Source organism: Bombus affinis, chromosome 16 (genome assembly GCF_024516045.1).
Source record: "Bombus affinis isolate iyBomAffi1 chromosome 16, iyBomAffi1.2, whole genome shotgun sequence".
Taxonomy (NCBI): Eukaryota; Metazoa; Arthropoda; class Insecta; order Hymenoptera; family Apidae; genus Bombus; species Bombus affinis.
The window spans coordinates 6,982,202-6,998,939 of record NC_066359.1 but is presented as its reverse complement, the minus strand read 5'-3'; the positions used below and the strand labels follow the sequence as shown (position 1 = coordinate 6,998,939).

The 16,738-nt window shown below is 38.3% G+C and overlaps 1 protein-coding gene across 9 annotated transcripts in view; it reads right to left on the bottom strand.

Moving 5' to 3' along the window:
• LOC126925341 (ecdysone receptor-like) overlaps positions 1-16,738 on the bottom strand; it is a 198,460-nt gene that overhangs the window by 17,400 nt on the left and 164,322 nt on the right. For 8 of the 9 annotated variants that reach the window (XM_050740772.1, XM_050740773.1, XM_050740771.1 and 5 more), the window contains 2 exons: positions 525-943; positions 105-362 (listed from right to left, as the gene is read on the bottom strand). In XM_050740772.1, the coding sequence (XP_050596729.1) occupies positions 105-362; positions 525-943 (677 nt within the window). The remainder of the gene's footprint in view (positions 1-104; positions 363-524; positions 944-16,738) is intronic. The other variant, XM_050740775.1, reaches the window with a different exon arrangement.

Sequence of the window (16,738 nt, the reverse complement as noted above, 5' to 3'; positions counted from 1 at the left end):
ATTCTCCATCAACAACTTTCCAATACTACAACAGTTTACACTTAACAAGTTATTTTGTCATCTACTTAGATGTGATTTGCAGCATTTTCATCGTGTCTACTTACAGTGATCCTCTTGAGATCCTCTTCACTGGGTTGTTCGTACTCGTTCTGGAAATACACGAGCCTGTGTATCAGCTCCTCTTGCTCCGGGCTAATCGGTTTCACGTAGCCATAAGGGCTGACCGGCGTTAGAATGCCGCTGCTACCAGACGTGGACAACGACTCTGCTTCTGCTGGTTCAATCTTCACTCCCATCTGATCGCTGCGTATCCCACTGCCCGGGGAACCGTTCATCGTTGTACTGTTCGGCTTATCCTTCTCCTGGAACAAAACGTCCCATTCCTGATTGATCCTGAACTACACAGATATCTCTCTATTAAAACGTTGAATACGAAGTGGCCTATTTTGAAAACGTGTAGACACGTGGACCCTTTCATCCTTAATGGCTTAATATCGTTCGACGATGAACTGTCAACAGCTTACCTTCTGTGCTTTCTTTTCCTTGCGCTTGACAGCACATTGGTATTCAGGCACGACACACTCGGGCCTCATACCCACTGTCAGACATTTCTTCAGTCTGCATTCCTGACATTTGCGCCGCATGTACATATCGATCTCGCAATTGTTCCCGTATTTACACTGGTATACCGCGTTCTTGGTGATGCTGCGCCGGAAGAAGCCCTTACAGCCCTCGCAGGTCAGTGCGTTGTAGTGATAACCGGAGGCACGGTCACCACAGACCAGGCACAGTTCCTCCTGCTGCCTCGGGGTCGGTCCTTTCTTCTTCCTGGCGTCACAGCCGTCGCTGCCGCCACCTCCACCGCCCCCTCCGCCTCCACCACCTCCGCCACCACTGCTTCCATAACCGTTCAAAGAGCCAGGCTGCGACAGCTCGTCCCTACCTGCAAACAGATATTGCAAACTAGATTAGAAATTGTTCCTTACTAGAATTTGGAGTTATGATTGAAGAATAATATGAATAACCAAAGATTGTTATGAATTAATTTTAATGCTGGTTCTCATTAAGAAATTCCGGTTTCTCATTAGGATTTGAGTTCCAATGTAGGTTGTTGTAAAATTACTGCTTCTTCTATATATCAGTTGAGTAAGAGTTTATTTGGTCATGTGTTACACATTGGTCGTTAATACCCAAAAATATTGGCTACTAGGGGTAATATGATGCCCCTGTTGTCCTAAATTCCATCAGTAACTTGATCTCCTCTGCGTTCCATAAATAGGTGAGTCTCCGAGTAGTTCTCATGAACGCCTTAGATATTCAATTTCTAATTGCTTGCCAACGTTCTGATTAATCTTCATTCGCTAATCAGAAATCATTAAAATCTAGAAGAATCTTGGAAGAATGAAGTTTCTCAAATAAAAACAGATTCTTGGAAAAATATTATCCTTTTCGTAAACTAGGAAACGTAACAGTGTGTTCGTAAAAAATACTATGAAACATGAAAACATGTATTCTCAAATTATTATTTTATCCTAACCTTACATGATCCTAACCTTTAAAAAATCTCATTTACCGATCAAAGATTTGCAATGGACCTAGACTAAGACTCGAACGAGCCAAAAATTGAAGAGGTTTCTCGATTTGAACAAGCTCGATGGAAACTTTTGTGACGAGGTGATTTGATCCTCGCGAGGTTTCCGGTGATTACTCGGCGCGTTACGCCGCGGCCGGTGCACGCGTGTAACGCCCGTGACTCGTTCGGCCGCGAGCAAGCGGGTTCCAGTAACCTACGTGGCGACATCGCCTCTATTACCTCCTTTATCCGTGAAACTTGTCGAATGGAACGCCGCGCGGTAGAAGTCACGGTCGGTGAAAGTACGCGGTGCGCTCTGCACGCACGCGCCTCTAGCGAGGCGGAATCGAGCGCCGCGTGGCTTTTGCCTCAACGGGAACTCGATTTACAGTGCCACTAATAGAACAAGTATAATAGTAAGATAATTATTCTTCAAGACGTAGAATATACAATTGTCGTTGAATAATTTGCTACGATGACCAAAATTAGATTCTGATCAATACCATGAGTTGTAGTGTGAGTTGGAAGTATGCAGTATTCGGAGACAGGCCATTTAATTTTCTATTCATGCTATGGATAATTTTGACGGAAGTAATTTAATCCTTCTTAAAATACCGTTTCTAATGAATTATTGTGTCTGATAGCGCGACCGAATCGAAGAGGATATTTCATAGAAGCGGTCAGAATAGTTCGAGTCACTAGACCACATTTTATTCCTTTTTGTGGTTATCCACAGTGGTCGCAATTTTTTAACTATTTCTTGTCTAACACTTCTAAGTCTGTGCGTTTTAAAGCACGCGAAAGAGGCTGAAGAATTTACAGGGATTCTATAAAGAATTTAAAATGCAAAATCATTCATTATGTAATATAATTATTATAAAGTAACATGACATTCTAATCTCAGACTAAATATCAGAATCGATGATATATTGAAAATGCAATATTGAATGTTATATCGAACGATTAAAGGTGCATTTTTTTCTTCCCGAGTCTCTCTTTAAAGTAACTGAGTTGTTCATCGATCGAGAGACCGAGAAAGGAAATGTCGCTTCGATTTTCTCCTGTTGCGAAAAGCGAACGTGTTCTCTCTCCTTCTTACTGATTCTGCGACGAGAAGCTTGGAGACGGGTTCCTCGGATCACCCGGAAGTACTGATCAGCGTGAAAACATCCGCCTGGAACACTGAGACACTGACCGGGCTAGGTGGTCACTCGGTTATTACCCCTTCTTCATCGTCCTCTCATCTCAACTCGCAATCTTTTCGCTGCCGATATCTTCATTTCTCCTCTTCTTTTCATCTTTTTGCTTTCTTCCAGACTTTCTTTCTCTTCTCATAAATTTCCTGCCTTTCACACGAGTTTCTGCCTTTGGCAAACATTTTCTGACACTTTTCCGCGCGATACAATATTCTCGTTCGTTAATTCTTAATATCTAAGCGGGCTGTGCTTCAAAGTTTCGTATCTTTCGAAAAAGTTACTAAATCAGCAGGTATTAAGAATACTTTGGATTTAAATTTTTTAGCGATTTCCTGTAAGATATGACATCTCGATTCATACATTCTGGAAATTTAACTAGGGTGCTTGAAGGTTTCGTATCTTTCGAAATAAAGTTACTAGATCGTACCTACGCGTCAACTAGACTTTCCAGATATTGGATAATATTAAAAACTCCTAGTTTATAATATCTATAGCAATTTTACTATAAATATTCGCTACAAATGGATAACGTTAGTTCCCTTTCGTTTTACACTAGGAATATACCGTTGCAACATTTTAATTAGTATGTCTGAATGAGGGAACTGTCATTAATCAAATCAAAAATGTTCATCTGAAAATGTCTAGTTTATCATGAAGTTGGTACAGTTCTTACGGTTTGCAGAACGTCTGAAAAATGATTCGCTGGTAATAAATCGGTGAAACTTGGCAAGAGAAGTTCGAGGCAATCCTCTAGGAACTAGATCCAGAGATCTGGACGCACGGGAGAAACTGCAGGCTAATAAATTACCGGTATGACCTGACACTGGCACAAAACTGATACCAACGTCTGGTTTGTGTACATATTAGCAAGTAGCACATAACGATTCTATGTAGAGCGAGCAGGCTTCTCGTTTCAGTGCCCCAAACAGGTTTCCTCGCTACTTAACACTGGTTCGCTCTTGCTGGTATTCTTGATAGTTTCTTCCTCCACGGTGTTGTCAAAATATAATTCAACGTTGGTTCAATTTAATCGACGCTTGTACCAGGCTTCAGTGGAAAATGAAAATATCCCTAGATTTTCGAACAATACCTTGCAGACCAAATTTTATTTAACACTCGTCTATGAATTAATTAAGAATGGATTAATTAACATATTTAAGAATCACTGGAGGAAATCTGGTTGTTAAATTTGTTACATCTAGATCATCGTTACGAGCTACCAAAGTAGAAGTTATTTTACTCGTAGGAAGTTCTTCGTACGAACTACATCTTTATATCACTGTTACAGATCTAGTAAAAAATAATGGAGTTATAAAACTTCTTTGGATCTAACGAAAATCTACTATTTTTGTAGTCGAAACGTAGCAATTAATCTGCTAATAACAAGGTTTCTTTTAAAACTACGTTTCTTAACCTTAAACCTTAGAATATTCATTAAAAACTGATTTACTTTTTAGGTTAGAATCACTTCGAAAGATCAGTTACCAAATAATAAAACATTAGAAGTTGAAATATTTAAAGTACACGAAAAGATATGCGAGAATTTTTATAGCAAGGCAGCTTTCTTGCTGCTGACCTTGACACTGACTTCTTTCCACCAAGCCTGTATATTTATAGAGTGCAAGATGGGGAATTTAGAGACCGAGGAAGAGTCTGGAATTTCTCAGTGTGACTAAACAGTTTGAGAGTTCGTATGGCAATGACTTTTTGGTCGTTTCCTGAATATAAAATAAAACGTCGATCCCTATTTAAAATTCCCTATACCTCCTATATTTCTTACGTTTCCCCTTGGAATTTCGATAAATTCGAAGATTTGTATGAAGTAGTTTGAAACTCGTTTAGAATTTGAATGATGAACAAAATTTGATGAAACTCGGAGTTCGTTTATTTGGTAATAGCAAACGTTCTAGATTCCTTCCTGGAATTCCTAAACAGAGTTTCGAAGACCCTGAAGCTCTTACGTGCCACAGCGGCTTGATCATACATGCAGTGGCACAGTGAACTCATCTAGAAGTTTATTTCAAACTTGTAACGCGAAATTGCTTTTCGAAATTCTTCGTTTGCCGGACGAAAATTGGCTAGTGTTTGCTATATGAAATTCCCTAGAATCTGGGTAATAACTGGTATTAAAATCTATTCGATATTACGTTTATTATTAAAATTCTAATTTTTGTTTATTACGGCGAATATTTTGTTAAATATTTCTCTAGAGAAGTTGCCGAGTGACCGAGAAGTTTGAAACGATAATATAGATAACTAGGATTAATCTCAAATATTTTCCAAAAGTAATTTTTAAGTAACTAAGAAGTTTAAAAGTTTGCAACTATGGAGAAACTTAATCATGATTAAATCACTTTCTACTGCAGGATGCTTATAAAGTATAAAATGTAGTGGAAACTGCACAGTTTACGATGAAGTAGATTTCATAAGCTACAGTATCTACCAGACTGAATACAGTTAACATTGAACATTCACGTTAGAGCGCAAATGTACCATAGAAATTGCCATCGACCTATCTATTACACAATCTTTGAGGATCTTGACTACAGAAAGTTATCTTTGCAATGGTCAAATTTCGAATCAATCTTAAAATAAGAAATTTCCAGAAAGATTAGCAACAAGCCTTTCATTATCTTAAAAACTGTTAAACCTGCAAACATTGAGATCAAGAAACCTTAATTATAATTGTCACCAATTTGTCACCGTTATCTGCTCAGAATAAATCTGTCCAAAAAAGAGAAAAGAAAATATAAATCATGAATAATTCTACCCAGAGGACATAAATTAACAACTAATTTGCCTGCAACTACCAAAAAATCCAGTGTCCAAAAATCACACAAAAATTCAGATATAGGCAAACCTAGTAAACGACAGGAAACCCGACCGTAATTTACTGCAGAATCTAGGGGACATCAAGCAGAAGTTACTCACACAAAGGATAAATTTGCCCAAAAATACTTAAAAAGTTAATCTTCAAAGACTTCCCTATACGTCAAACAGAGACAAATGCAGTAAATGCCCAAGAAAGCTGAATCGTAGTGGGTTTCTTCAGAATTCAGAGGACGTCAGCTCAATATTACCTACATTGAAACCGAATCTGCCCCAAAATATCTAAAAATTCAATCTCTTCTATATAGCAAACACAAACAGACAGAGTAAAGGACAGATAAAATCCAAGTGGAGTCGGTTCCCTCTTTGGGCAGAGGGGGGCGCACAGATAGCATACAAGGTGACTCTCCTGCTATAAGAAACAGTCTACCGAAAAATACGTAAAAAGCCAGTGTCCAAATACCATCTAAAACGTTAGACATAGGCAAACACGGTAGATGACCAAGGAAACCCGATCGTAGTCGGTTTCTCCAGAATCTAGGGGACACAGAGCAAGTGTACTCGGTTCGACATAGCCGCTATACGACGTGGCTTGCCTCCTATACTCTACGCAGCAAGGTTTCCGTGCTGGTTAGTAGCTCTCTCACGGCGGAGCAGTGAGCGGCCTTGACTCTGGCTGGATGCCTGGCTGTGTAACCGCGCAGGTACCTCTTTTACACGCGCGCACGTTCCTCTGCACGCGTCCTTCTCGATCCTGCTAGCTTGCCTAACAGACAACGAGTGTTCGCCTCTCTCTTTCTCTCACGCAGCCAGCTTCCTCTCTTTCCTCTCCTCTGCCCCTCTTCCTCGTTCTCTTCTTCGTCAACTCCTCCTTCCTCTTTGCCTCTCGTCACTCCTTTCGCCTGCTCGCGTCTCAACCGATCCGCGCTGTCGCTCTTGCCAACAGAGGAAAGCTAAAACGGGCCAGTGAGCACTGCTTGTTGCAGCTGAGCCTCGCTTCCTCCCAACCATCCGCGAGGAAAGGAGAACGACGAGACCGTGCTGGGATTGAGTTCCTTCTCGTTCACTGACAGCCCAGAACACGCCGATTCATTGCGGTTTTTGGCCGTTTCCGATTCACACCGAGCTTCTACGAGGGGCTTTCGCCAGATTAGACCAACGAATTGCGCCGACGGCATTGTTGTTTGGCTTTATGAATTTCCAGGGCTTACATGCCACGGAGACGAGTAAGGAGAACAGGGATTGATTTCTTTATTCGATAAAAGGGAGGATTTTCGAGGAGAATTTTTTGTTTGTTAAAGTTATCTTCTCTTTATTAGAATTTGTAGGGCTTATGCTAGGATAGCGTGGAGGCAGGTAAAAAGTAAAATTCCGAAATTGTCTTTTACGTGATTTGACAAAGTTTCATTCTCCATAAATCAATCTGGAAGTGTAGAATAATACAAAAGAATAGAGAACAGCATACGCAGGCCTTGTAACTCTAGAAGCATTAAGTCTTCAGACTGGCGATTAATCATCGCTAATTTTCATCGATTAGAATTGTAAACTTTTTTAGAAAAAAATGTTCGCAAGGCGAAGAAGCTAATTAGGATAACTGTTTCGTAAATTAACTTTTTTCCCCAGTTGTGAGTTAGTTGTGAGCGTTTGTGAAGAGACTTTTACGTAATATTTCTCTTTCATTACGATTTTTAGCCGTTCTCCTTATTCTTGCGTTTGTTATATAGAACCGATACTAGGTTAGATTAGGTTAGGTTCCTTCGTTCTGCGGAACACAGAAATATGAGAGACGTGTAGGAAGATCGAGTACGAAGTGACTACGACGCTAGGACAAGATGGACGACTAGCGGCACATCGCTCTAACGCCGCTGACTATCATTCAGGTCTCTGCGAAATCCGGCCGTAGCACGCGAACACAAAACGCGTCCCTCTCTCCTCGGCTTCTCTTTCATTCCCGTCACATTTCACGGGTACTGCGTTTCTTTTCCACGTTAAAATTCATCGCGCGCACCAGGGGGACGCGACTTCAGCGTCCTAGCGACTTTTATGGCTAATAATATCAGACGAATTATGAAATTGGCGTGTTATGCTACTCTTATTACAATTACATTTTCTCAGAATACTCCACATTCGAATTAGATCTTTTGTCAGCGTTCATATTTCTGTCGAGATAAAAGAATATCCCTTTATTCCGATTTTTACAAGTGTTACCTTTATTTTTGTGTTTGTTGTGCATGTAGAATTAATATTAGGTTAAATTAGGCTTTAGGTTATGTTACTGAGAATGTGATACATTCGAATTTATATGTATTTTTCGTGAACATTCATTTTTATATCGTTTTTCTCTTTACTGCGGTTCCTAGATGTCTTTTATTTTCACGTTTGTTATGTATGTGGAATTAGTATTAGGTTAGTTTAGGTTAGGTTAGGTTAGATCTGCTTAAACTAAAATATGGCGTAGACTATAGATACGTTTCACTTTCCATCTTCTTAAAATTTTAAATGTGCCAAATAAATCAATAAATGTATAAGTTATTAAAAAATATATCGTCTCGAAAGGGCTAGAAATGGTGGTTTGAGCCACTCCTAACCTGACACGTCGCAAAATCAGCAGAAGCAAGAGTGCATGCGGCCTTGCCCTACCCTCGAGTCCCTTTAAATGGCGGCACCCATTTCTGTTTCCATTCTGTATGACATATACACGCGCATGTAACTAATAGATGTCATATCCGGTCACGGTATACGATCTGATAAGATCTGGGAACAAAAGGAAAAGACAAGACCAACACGCGACGACCATCCTCGTAATCCCAAGATAAACATGGGTGCAGTTGCATGGAAAAAATATTCCATTGCTCTCTCTATTGCGATCATAATCATATCTTTCTCTGTTAGTTATATATAGGGCCATCCAGAAATGCCATTTAGCAACTTAAACATTGTAAAATAAAGAATAACGAGGATATCTACGTATTCATGTGAAACTTCATAATTCTTCATAGAAATTTTATAGACCATGCATTTTTGGGAATTCGAATAATTTTTGGAAAATCATGAAATGGTAAAAGTAAGCATTATTTTTTGAAATTCTTCTCGATTTGCCATTTTTGTATTCGCTAAATGGATTTATAGATGTGGAGCGTTTGTTTCTGAAGGATTAAACGTTAATCGTTAACTAGTTGGCAAAATTACAAAATTAACAAACGATGAAGTCGACTAGCTTCGCTTCAGCGCTGTGTAATTGACAATTTTCCTCGAATTTACCAAAAATGCCATCGATCTTAGTTTGGTCTAAAATTGAAGATAAATTTAGGAGGTTCAGGTTAGGATGTATTGTGCAGAGTCTATTGTTTTGCCTGTGTAGGTTGGAAAAAGTCGAGATGGAAGACCAGAGAGACAACAGGGGAGGGCAGAAAGCGCGCACAGGAAATCCATGAATCACCGACGACGAATTTATTTTCGTTGGAATGATCCTACGCAACCGTGGACGACTTCGAAGGCCTCGAAAACTCATTTCGTATTCCCGGTGGGCCGCTCAGCATGTTGAAACTTCAGCCACAGGACTTTAATCCGCTTCGTCTTCCCAGATTCTGTCGAAAATACTCGTTCCACCAACTCTGGTTTCCGCTTTCGAAATTTCGTTTATTTTTCACACTAATTTCTCCATACCGTTCAAATTCAATGATATCCCTGAGATCATCCTCTCAACAGTCGCTTAATTAGGTTTTCAACCAAAACAACGCCCCTTTTTCTTCATAAAGATATTAAATTAAATTTTGTAAGTTAGATAAAAAGTCATTCCATAGCAGCGTTTCTATGCGACGTAATTCTTTGCACAAAATTGAATCAAAAGCGTGGAATGAGTTTTCTTTGTACGCCGCGCCGTTATGGGCGAAGTCGACTTTAAAGTTTCTGGGCTACGTCGCTGAGCGCCATGCGCAACGATTTTCAAAATCGATTTTCTCGAAAAGGAAACGCGCTAGGAAAGTATTATCCTATATTCTCGTTCCAATTTTTCACCTTCAATTTGTTTCATTCCAATCCATTGCTTCCACGAAAGTAACACGTATTTTAATGTAAAAATGAATCGGACCAACTCGAAGCTACTGTAAGAAATCATAACAACTAATCGTCCCTCAATAAAAATGTCCATTTGACTCTCACCAGGGGAATCATTAGAGTCAGAAAGCGACCGATATCGACAAAAACGATCGTTTTCCCAGCAGCGCTCGTCCACTACCATGGAAGTTAATGGAACGAGATGATTTCCAACGTTTCCATTGCAACCATCGGTCCAGCTGAGCGTGACATTGGCCGCTAGCACCGGATAGGATTTATCCTTGAACCGGAGTAGCCACTGTGACTACTGGTCTCCACTGGCTCAGGCAAGAAACTCGAGGAAGGCTGAATGACATAACAGCGTTTCAAGAAATATCATCCAGATTACCTTTAGAGAGGCTATTGAACGATGAAAATTCATAATTCTGTAAAAATTTTCCTAATAGCGAGTCAGAAACTTAAAAATGCAGATATCAGATTCTGTTTCTTCTGTGAATTGAGAATTTATAGAAATAACAATTAATGAGATTTCCCATACGGTGGGTTATGTCGGTATCGAGAAGTCCCTAAAAAGTCGCAATAACAAAGATCACTAAGAAATTACCGTTAAAGAGCCTTTAAAGATGAAAGACTGTCATATTAAAATCTAATCTACAATCTCTTCTAGATACGTCGCAATATCATCGTGAATAAAAAGACTTGGACATGACTGAAAATGTAAATTAAATGTAAAAATTCTCAACAAACCGGTAACACTATGCCCAGATGGTCCTATGTTACGAACCATCAGTGTCAGTTTGAAAAATTTACGGTTGGAAGGTTTTCATGTCAATCACGCATCTTGATTTTTGTTACCACGTTCGCCAAGGACAAAATGGCGGATAATGGAGTTACGCTAGTTCTTTTGCAATACGCTATCGAAGAATTATTGAATCAAGACTCTTAGCCAGGCTTTACGATCCATTCTGATTTACAGGTTGGATCGTGGGCACTCTGTTACGCGAAAGTCGCCACGCGGACGTACCGGATACGGTACTTTTACCGGAGGGAATACCATCTTCGTGCCAGCGCAGAGAAAACGCGCATACCGTCCACCACGTCAGGGTTTCCCAACCTCAAATCTCCTAGGACATTTATTCTCTTTTTTCAAACTCGTTTCAGAACCAATCAGAAGCTTTTCTAGTCTTGTTGAAGTGTAGTTGTATATGCTGATCATGCAATGCATTCAGAAGAGACTTTAGGTTAGGTTTGGTACTGTGCTACTTAACCTAACAATTTTCGAAGTTTCAAAAGCCAATACTCATTATACTACAATAAAAATATCCCTTGCATTATGAACACTAAATGAAACAGATTATGAAACTTTAAGATTAACTATACTAATGCAAACTGTTCAATTATGACTCAAGGATACCAATTCCAGGCTAAATTGGAAATAAATAATTTTCAAGCTAAAAAATCCCTTGATTGTCGATATATCGTATGGATATACGGATAGGATAGTTAGAACACAAGACTAGGGATCCCTAGAAATTTCTAGTTACAAACTTATATAACATTATTCATCATCCGTTCACTGCGGATCTGATTTTCATTTTCTACCATGTTCTTTTCATTTTTAAACTTTCACACTTTGCGCTTCTAGCCGTAATCTGGATTAAATATGATTCTGGATGCGTTCGATTTGTCACCGCTCGTACTAGTGACAAAATGTGACCATCAAGTGTCATCATGCCCCAAATCAAGCAGAACAGTAACACGACATCGATTCTCGAGTTGAATAAACTACATGACATGTAGTACTACGTCGTTAGCCGTGAAAGTAATAAATGTGACGAGGAACGTGCGATTAATCACTCTCGCGTCTTGCATTTGCGAAATGTCTATTAGTAACTGGATCTGGTAATTTGGTTTGGTGCCAATGTGACTCATTTCCAGGTGAAACTGACATTTTTTCCCCGGCCCGTTCTCACCAATCGGAGATCATTACGATGAAACAAAAACCAACGTAACGTTTGATCTCTAATCACCTATCGATATTTTTGAACCAATGACTAACATCGAGCGTTTTTAATCGCAGTGGAAATAGACACGCTAATGTCTATACACGAGCACAGGAAGCAATCACTCGACAAGTTAAAAACGAAGATCATTTATATCTTAGTAGAATAATTAACAAATAAAATCCATATTGATTTAGACAAAATTTTAAGGCATCGGTCTGTAAAAGATGATTAAACTTACATCAATCTTTTTATGTATATGTTATAAATAAAGAAGCATATAAATACAGTTTTCAACATTTGAATAATAATAACTAGAAAATTAGGGATTTTAATTTTAGTTCAGTCTAGACTTTAAGGCATCAATTTGCAAAAGGAAGTCGAACGATATAATTATCTCAAATATGGCAGCAACCAAAAAATTATAACGGCTGACTATTGTATTATTAATAAGTAGAAAATAAATTGAATCGGTACAAATGCGATGGTTTGAATTGGACATACAGAATAATTTCAATTGCAAAAAGATACATAGAAAACACATGTCTGCTGTTTGAAACAATGTCTGCCGAAGGAAACAATATACAGATCCAATTGACGCAGAATGGTATTCGAGAGATGCAGCGAGAACGTTCTGAATATAGACCGGTATATTTTAACCCTAGCTACTCTAATTACTATCTGCTTGATGGCCAGCCAATTCCAACTTATTTTCACCGTCATTTTGTTGCAAGTATCTTTAACGTCATTTTTCTCCTCCTAACCTCAACTCGTCTACTGTTCCATTTGATGTATCGGATTAATCAAATCCCCTTTCCAACTATCAATCTAACCTTTAACGACTATAATTCTCCTTTATAGTCACCTAGGAGCCGTTGATTTTAAACCACCACGTACATCTCTTCTTTGTTGCTTCAGGGAAGGGCAGGCTACATCATGGTCACGAGCATCGATTATTTTATTTTACAGTGAAAATAACGAAATTGTTCGTACAGACTTGAAAATTAATAGTACGCCACAGAAATAGCATTTTTAAGAAAATTTCTGTCATGGTACCCTTTATTTAAAATTTGTCCATTCGCGAGAACGAAAACAACGAATGACAATAAATGGTTGGTTTGTGTAACGTAATAATTCAAGTCACCTAATAGTCACCTAAAAGTAGCCAACATTCAGCCCCAATATACCCTTATTAATATTCAATTTCGTCAATTCGAGACAATAAGTGACTCGTTTAAGAAACAGCATAATTCCCCAGACGATACTTTCGGTGATATTCAAAGTTCCATCCAACACAATAAAGGCTACTACGCAAACTGTTCCTCGGAACAGATGAATAAACATACAAGTGTCATTTGTAAGCCCAGAATTGTTGCTTGATATTTTTTATAATATGTACGAAGGTCTCCAGAGACTTGCAGAGCGCTCGTTCAAAGTTGAGAACCAGTGCTCCACGAGTTTCTGATATCGTTTCCCGTGTACGTGGCTCGTTACCATTCCACGCACAACTCACCAACACAAAGAAAAGCACGCTCTCATACGATACACAACTTGATGACCACTGACGACCCACTTCTCCTGTCTGGTCGGTCGTTTTGTTGCTCGACGCTTAATCCTAAGTAGTTTTCCCGCATCGAGGAAAAGTTGCCACGGATTCAACCGCCCGACTATCGAGAGAACGTTTCCGTCGTGTGAGCTGTAGCTTTAAAGCGAGTGCAGCGAGCGGAAATGCTGGATCCGACTTCAGACGATGAAGATTTTAGCGTCTCTGGTTGGTTTAATGAAGATTGGAAGCATTTTAAGCTTCGTTTTAGCCAGACTCCTCTTACTTTAGCGAGGCATCTTTAGTGAGTTGGCTGAAGATTTTGAGCACATGAAAGTAGCTTTTGGCTCGATTCTGCTTGCGATTACTTTATGTTTTAAAGATCAAGTTAGGATTAAGACTCTGACGACCAAGATTTCAGTGTCTCTGGTTGGCTAAATGAAGATGTTAAGCGCTTTAAAGTAGTTTTTTTCCTCTCACAGGTGTGTCAATTGCTTCTAACATAAATCAAATTGATCGCCATAATCCTAGAGAGATTGTATAATTGAACGATAAGAAGCATCGATATTCCTAACGAGGAAATCATTTTAAAAGTCGAAGAAGGATGACAAGTTGACCTAAAGGCTCTTAGCAGATTTCCTAAATTCATAAAACTCAAAACCTCAAACTCTACTAGACCTAAAAAATTCGCCAGACAAAATCTATTCATCAAACTCCCGACTAGACAATAAACAAGAACCGACTTAAATCCCCACAAGCGAATCGTCACAGTCGTATTGAATTTCATAACTTTAAGAATAGAAATATAAAAATGGAATCTTCATAGAAATTTGTTTCATTCAGTGAATACTAAGAATACTTCAAACCCACTATGTTATATATTCCTGTCTAACGGTCAAAGTTAAACGCTAGTTTGGATAACGAAAAGTTATAGAAATTCAAATGACAAATTAACCTATTGCGCCATGCTCGACCTAAACGATCAGTCGAGCGAGATCTACACGTGGACACCTAACCGTAAAGCTTGGTAGATCTCGATTTAGAACAAACTGGCTCACCTTATAAGGAACAACCTGATACATCAGATTATCGTCCGCTAGACGTTCCTTCCACACGATTGAGTCTCCTCTTTCTCGAGTGAGAGTGACCTACTGACCTCTTCCTGCCTCTTTCTCTTTCCCTCTTACTGCCGCCTTCCACCAATTTGGCCCTTTCCCCAACCCTAACCTCTTTATACACCATGAAACAGGAAATGGAAGGTACACGTGGAAAAAACGGGCCATGTGATTCGATGGGGAAATACTTATGACTTGGAACAATCTTTGAAACAATCTGAAAGATTACGCTGATCCCTGCCAAATGGATTTACGATGTATATAGGGACTATAGGGTAACGATGAACATAGGGACTTTTTACTTTTTAGGGGATTATGTTTTTGAGGTTCAGTTTTGGTATTTTTTCTAAGTGTCAAATTTGATGGAAAGAATTATTTATTATTTGCAATTATCATTTGAAAATTATAGTTTGTCGATTCTTTTAGGTCACAAGACAGTATTCCTATACGAATAAATCAGTATCCCTGTATGTATAAATAGTGAAATGGAAAATATCGAACGCAAGGTAAAGTTAACTGGTCTCAGTTCAATAAATTAATAAAATTAAGTAAATGTGTACGTGTTCTCTCCTGCATTCTTATGGACGAAATCGTTCAGTTTGGAAGTCACTTTCGAACGATTTGCAATAAACGAACACGCAAATTAAATTTGATATTGGTAATAATGAATATAGGGACTTTGTACATAGTTCTTTTTAGGGAATTATGGTTTTGAGATTCAGTTTTGGTATTTTTTCTAAGTGTCAAATTTGATGGAAGGAATTATTTATGATTTACAATTATCATTTGAAAATTATAGTTTATCGATTCTTTTAGGTTACAAGACAATATTCCTATACAAATGAATCAGTATCCCTGTACGTATAAATGGTGAAGTGGAAAATATCGAACGCAAAGTAGGCGAGTTAACTGGTCTCAGTTCAATAAATTGATAAAATTAAGTAAATGTGTACGTGTTCTCTCCTGCATTCTTATGGATGAAATCGTTCAGTTTGGAAGTCACTTTCGAACGATTTGCAACAAACGGACAGGAACGACACGAAAGATGCAAATTAAATCTAAATATTTCCTTTACGACGTCTAGTAAATTACATGGTGGAAGAAGAGAAACGAATTTAGCGGGAACGCGACATCGCATTACGAGTCTGTGTAATTACGTATCCTCGTGGGGTGCAATTTACGTGTAATTAGCATCATTGAAATGCTCCATTGATACTACTATACCGGTTATTATGCGATTTCATCTGAAAAAAATGATCGAGGAACGATGTTTCTATAAAAACGAGGAAAGGAAATATCCTATTGTTGCATAAATCACGTGAAAAAAGGGAAAATATATTATCCTACATGGAGAACTAATTTTTATTTAAATGGAAATTTGCATGCAAAAAGAAAATATTAATAATTAACACATAACAAAATTTAACTTTCAATTTAGTCGAAATTTATGTGAAAAAGCAAACTGTTGACAATTTAATTCTCATTTTATATCGAAGTATATGATTGCAGGGCAATAAGTAACCCTCGAATGATAAAGTTGGTTCATAGTCGAGATATAATGGTTTTAAGTTAGCTGATTTAATTCGTAGTGTGGGTTTCATGTGATAAGGATCATAAACGGTACTTATCATCGTGACCTGTGACTCCGTAGTAGAAGAGTTAATGAAGAGAACATGAAATATACGATGATTTCAACTCGAAATTCAATATAAAAGACACGGCATTTATAATTAAAGATATTTGCTTATATATATATTTAATCCTCGAATTGAAACGTCATAAAACTTAATTGAAGAGGACTCGTTTATTAATTTATTTACAGGAAATAATAATAATTCAATCCAATTTGAAAGACACAGGAGTTAAATTTAAATATGTATTTTTTATTTAAATTTGAGTAATATGAGATTACTCGGTCCAATAATTTTTATTATGTTGGCGATAAATTTTTTTTATTCTAAAGTTATCGAACCATACACGTTGAAATTTTATAAAAAGTTTAAGGTAAGTCGAACAAGGTTTACCAAGAAATGTTTCAACGATATCTCTGAGATATTGTCACGGTTCATTCCCCTCGAGCGTCGCAGACGTGCGAACTAGACGAGCAAACCTTCAGAAATTAATGAGGCCCCGACAGAAATCCGCGTGGAAACGTGCAAAAATTTCGCGACCGCATCGTCCTTTCACATTCCGTGTCGCACTTGCGATTCTCGGGAACATTCGTAATTACTTGCAAAGAATTACGTGTAATGCTTGCAAATTACGAAACAGATTCCTCATCCTCCTTATCCTTTTTCCCGCCTCTTTTTGGATTTAAATTCCCCTAACTAGAGATCTATGAGAAAAAAGGAAATTTCATCAATATTTTTCTGAAAAGCGCTGGTCTAAACTATTATGATAGTTGTTAATCTTCTAATTAAAAC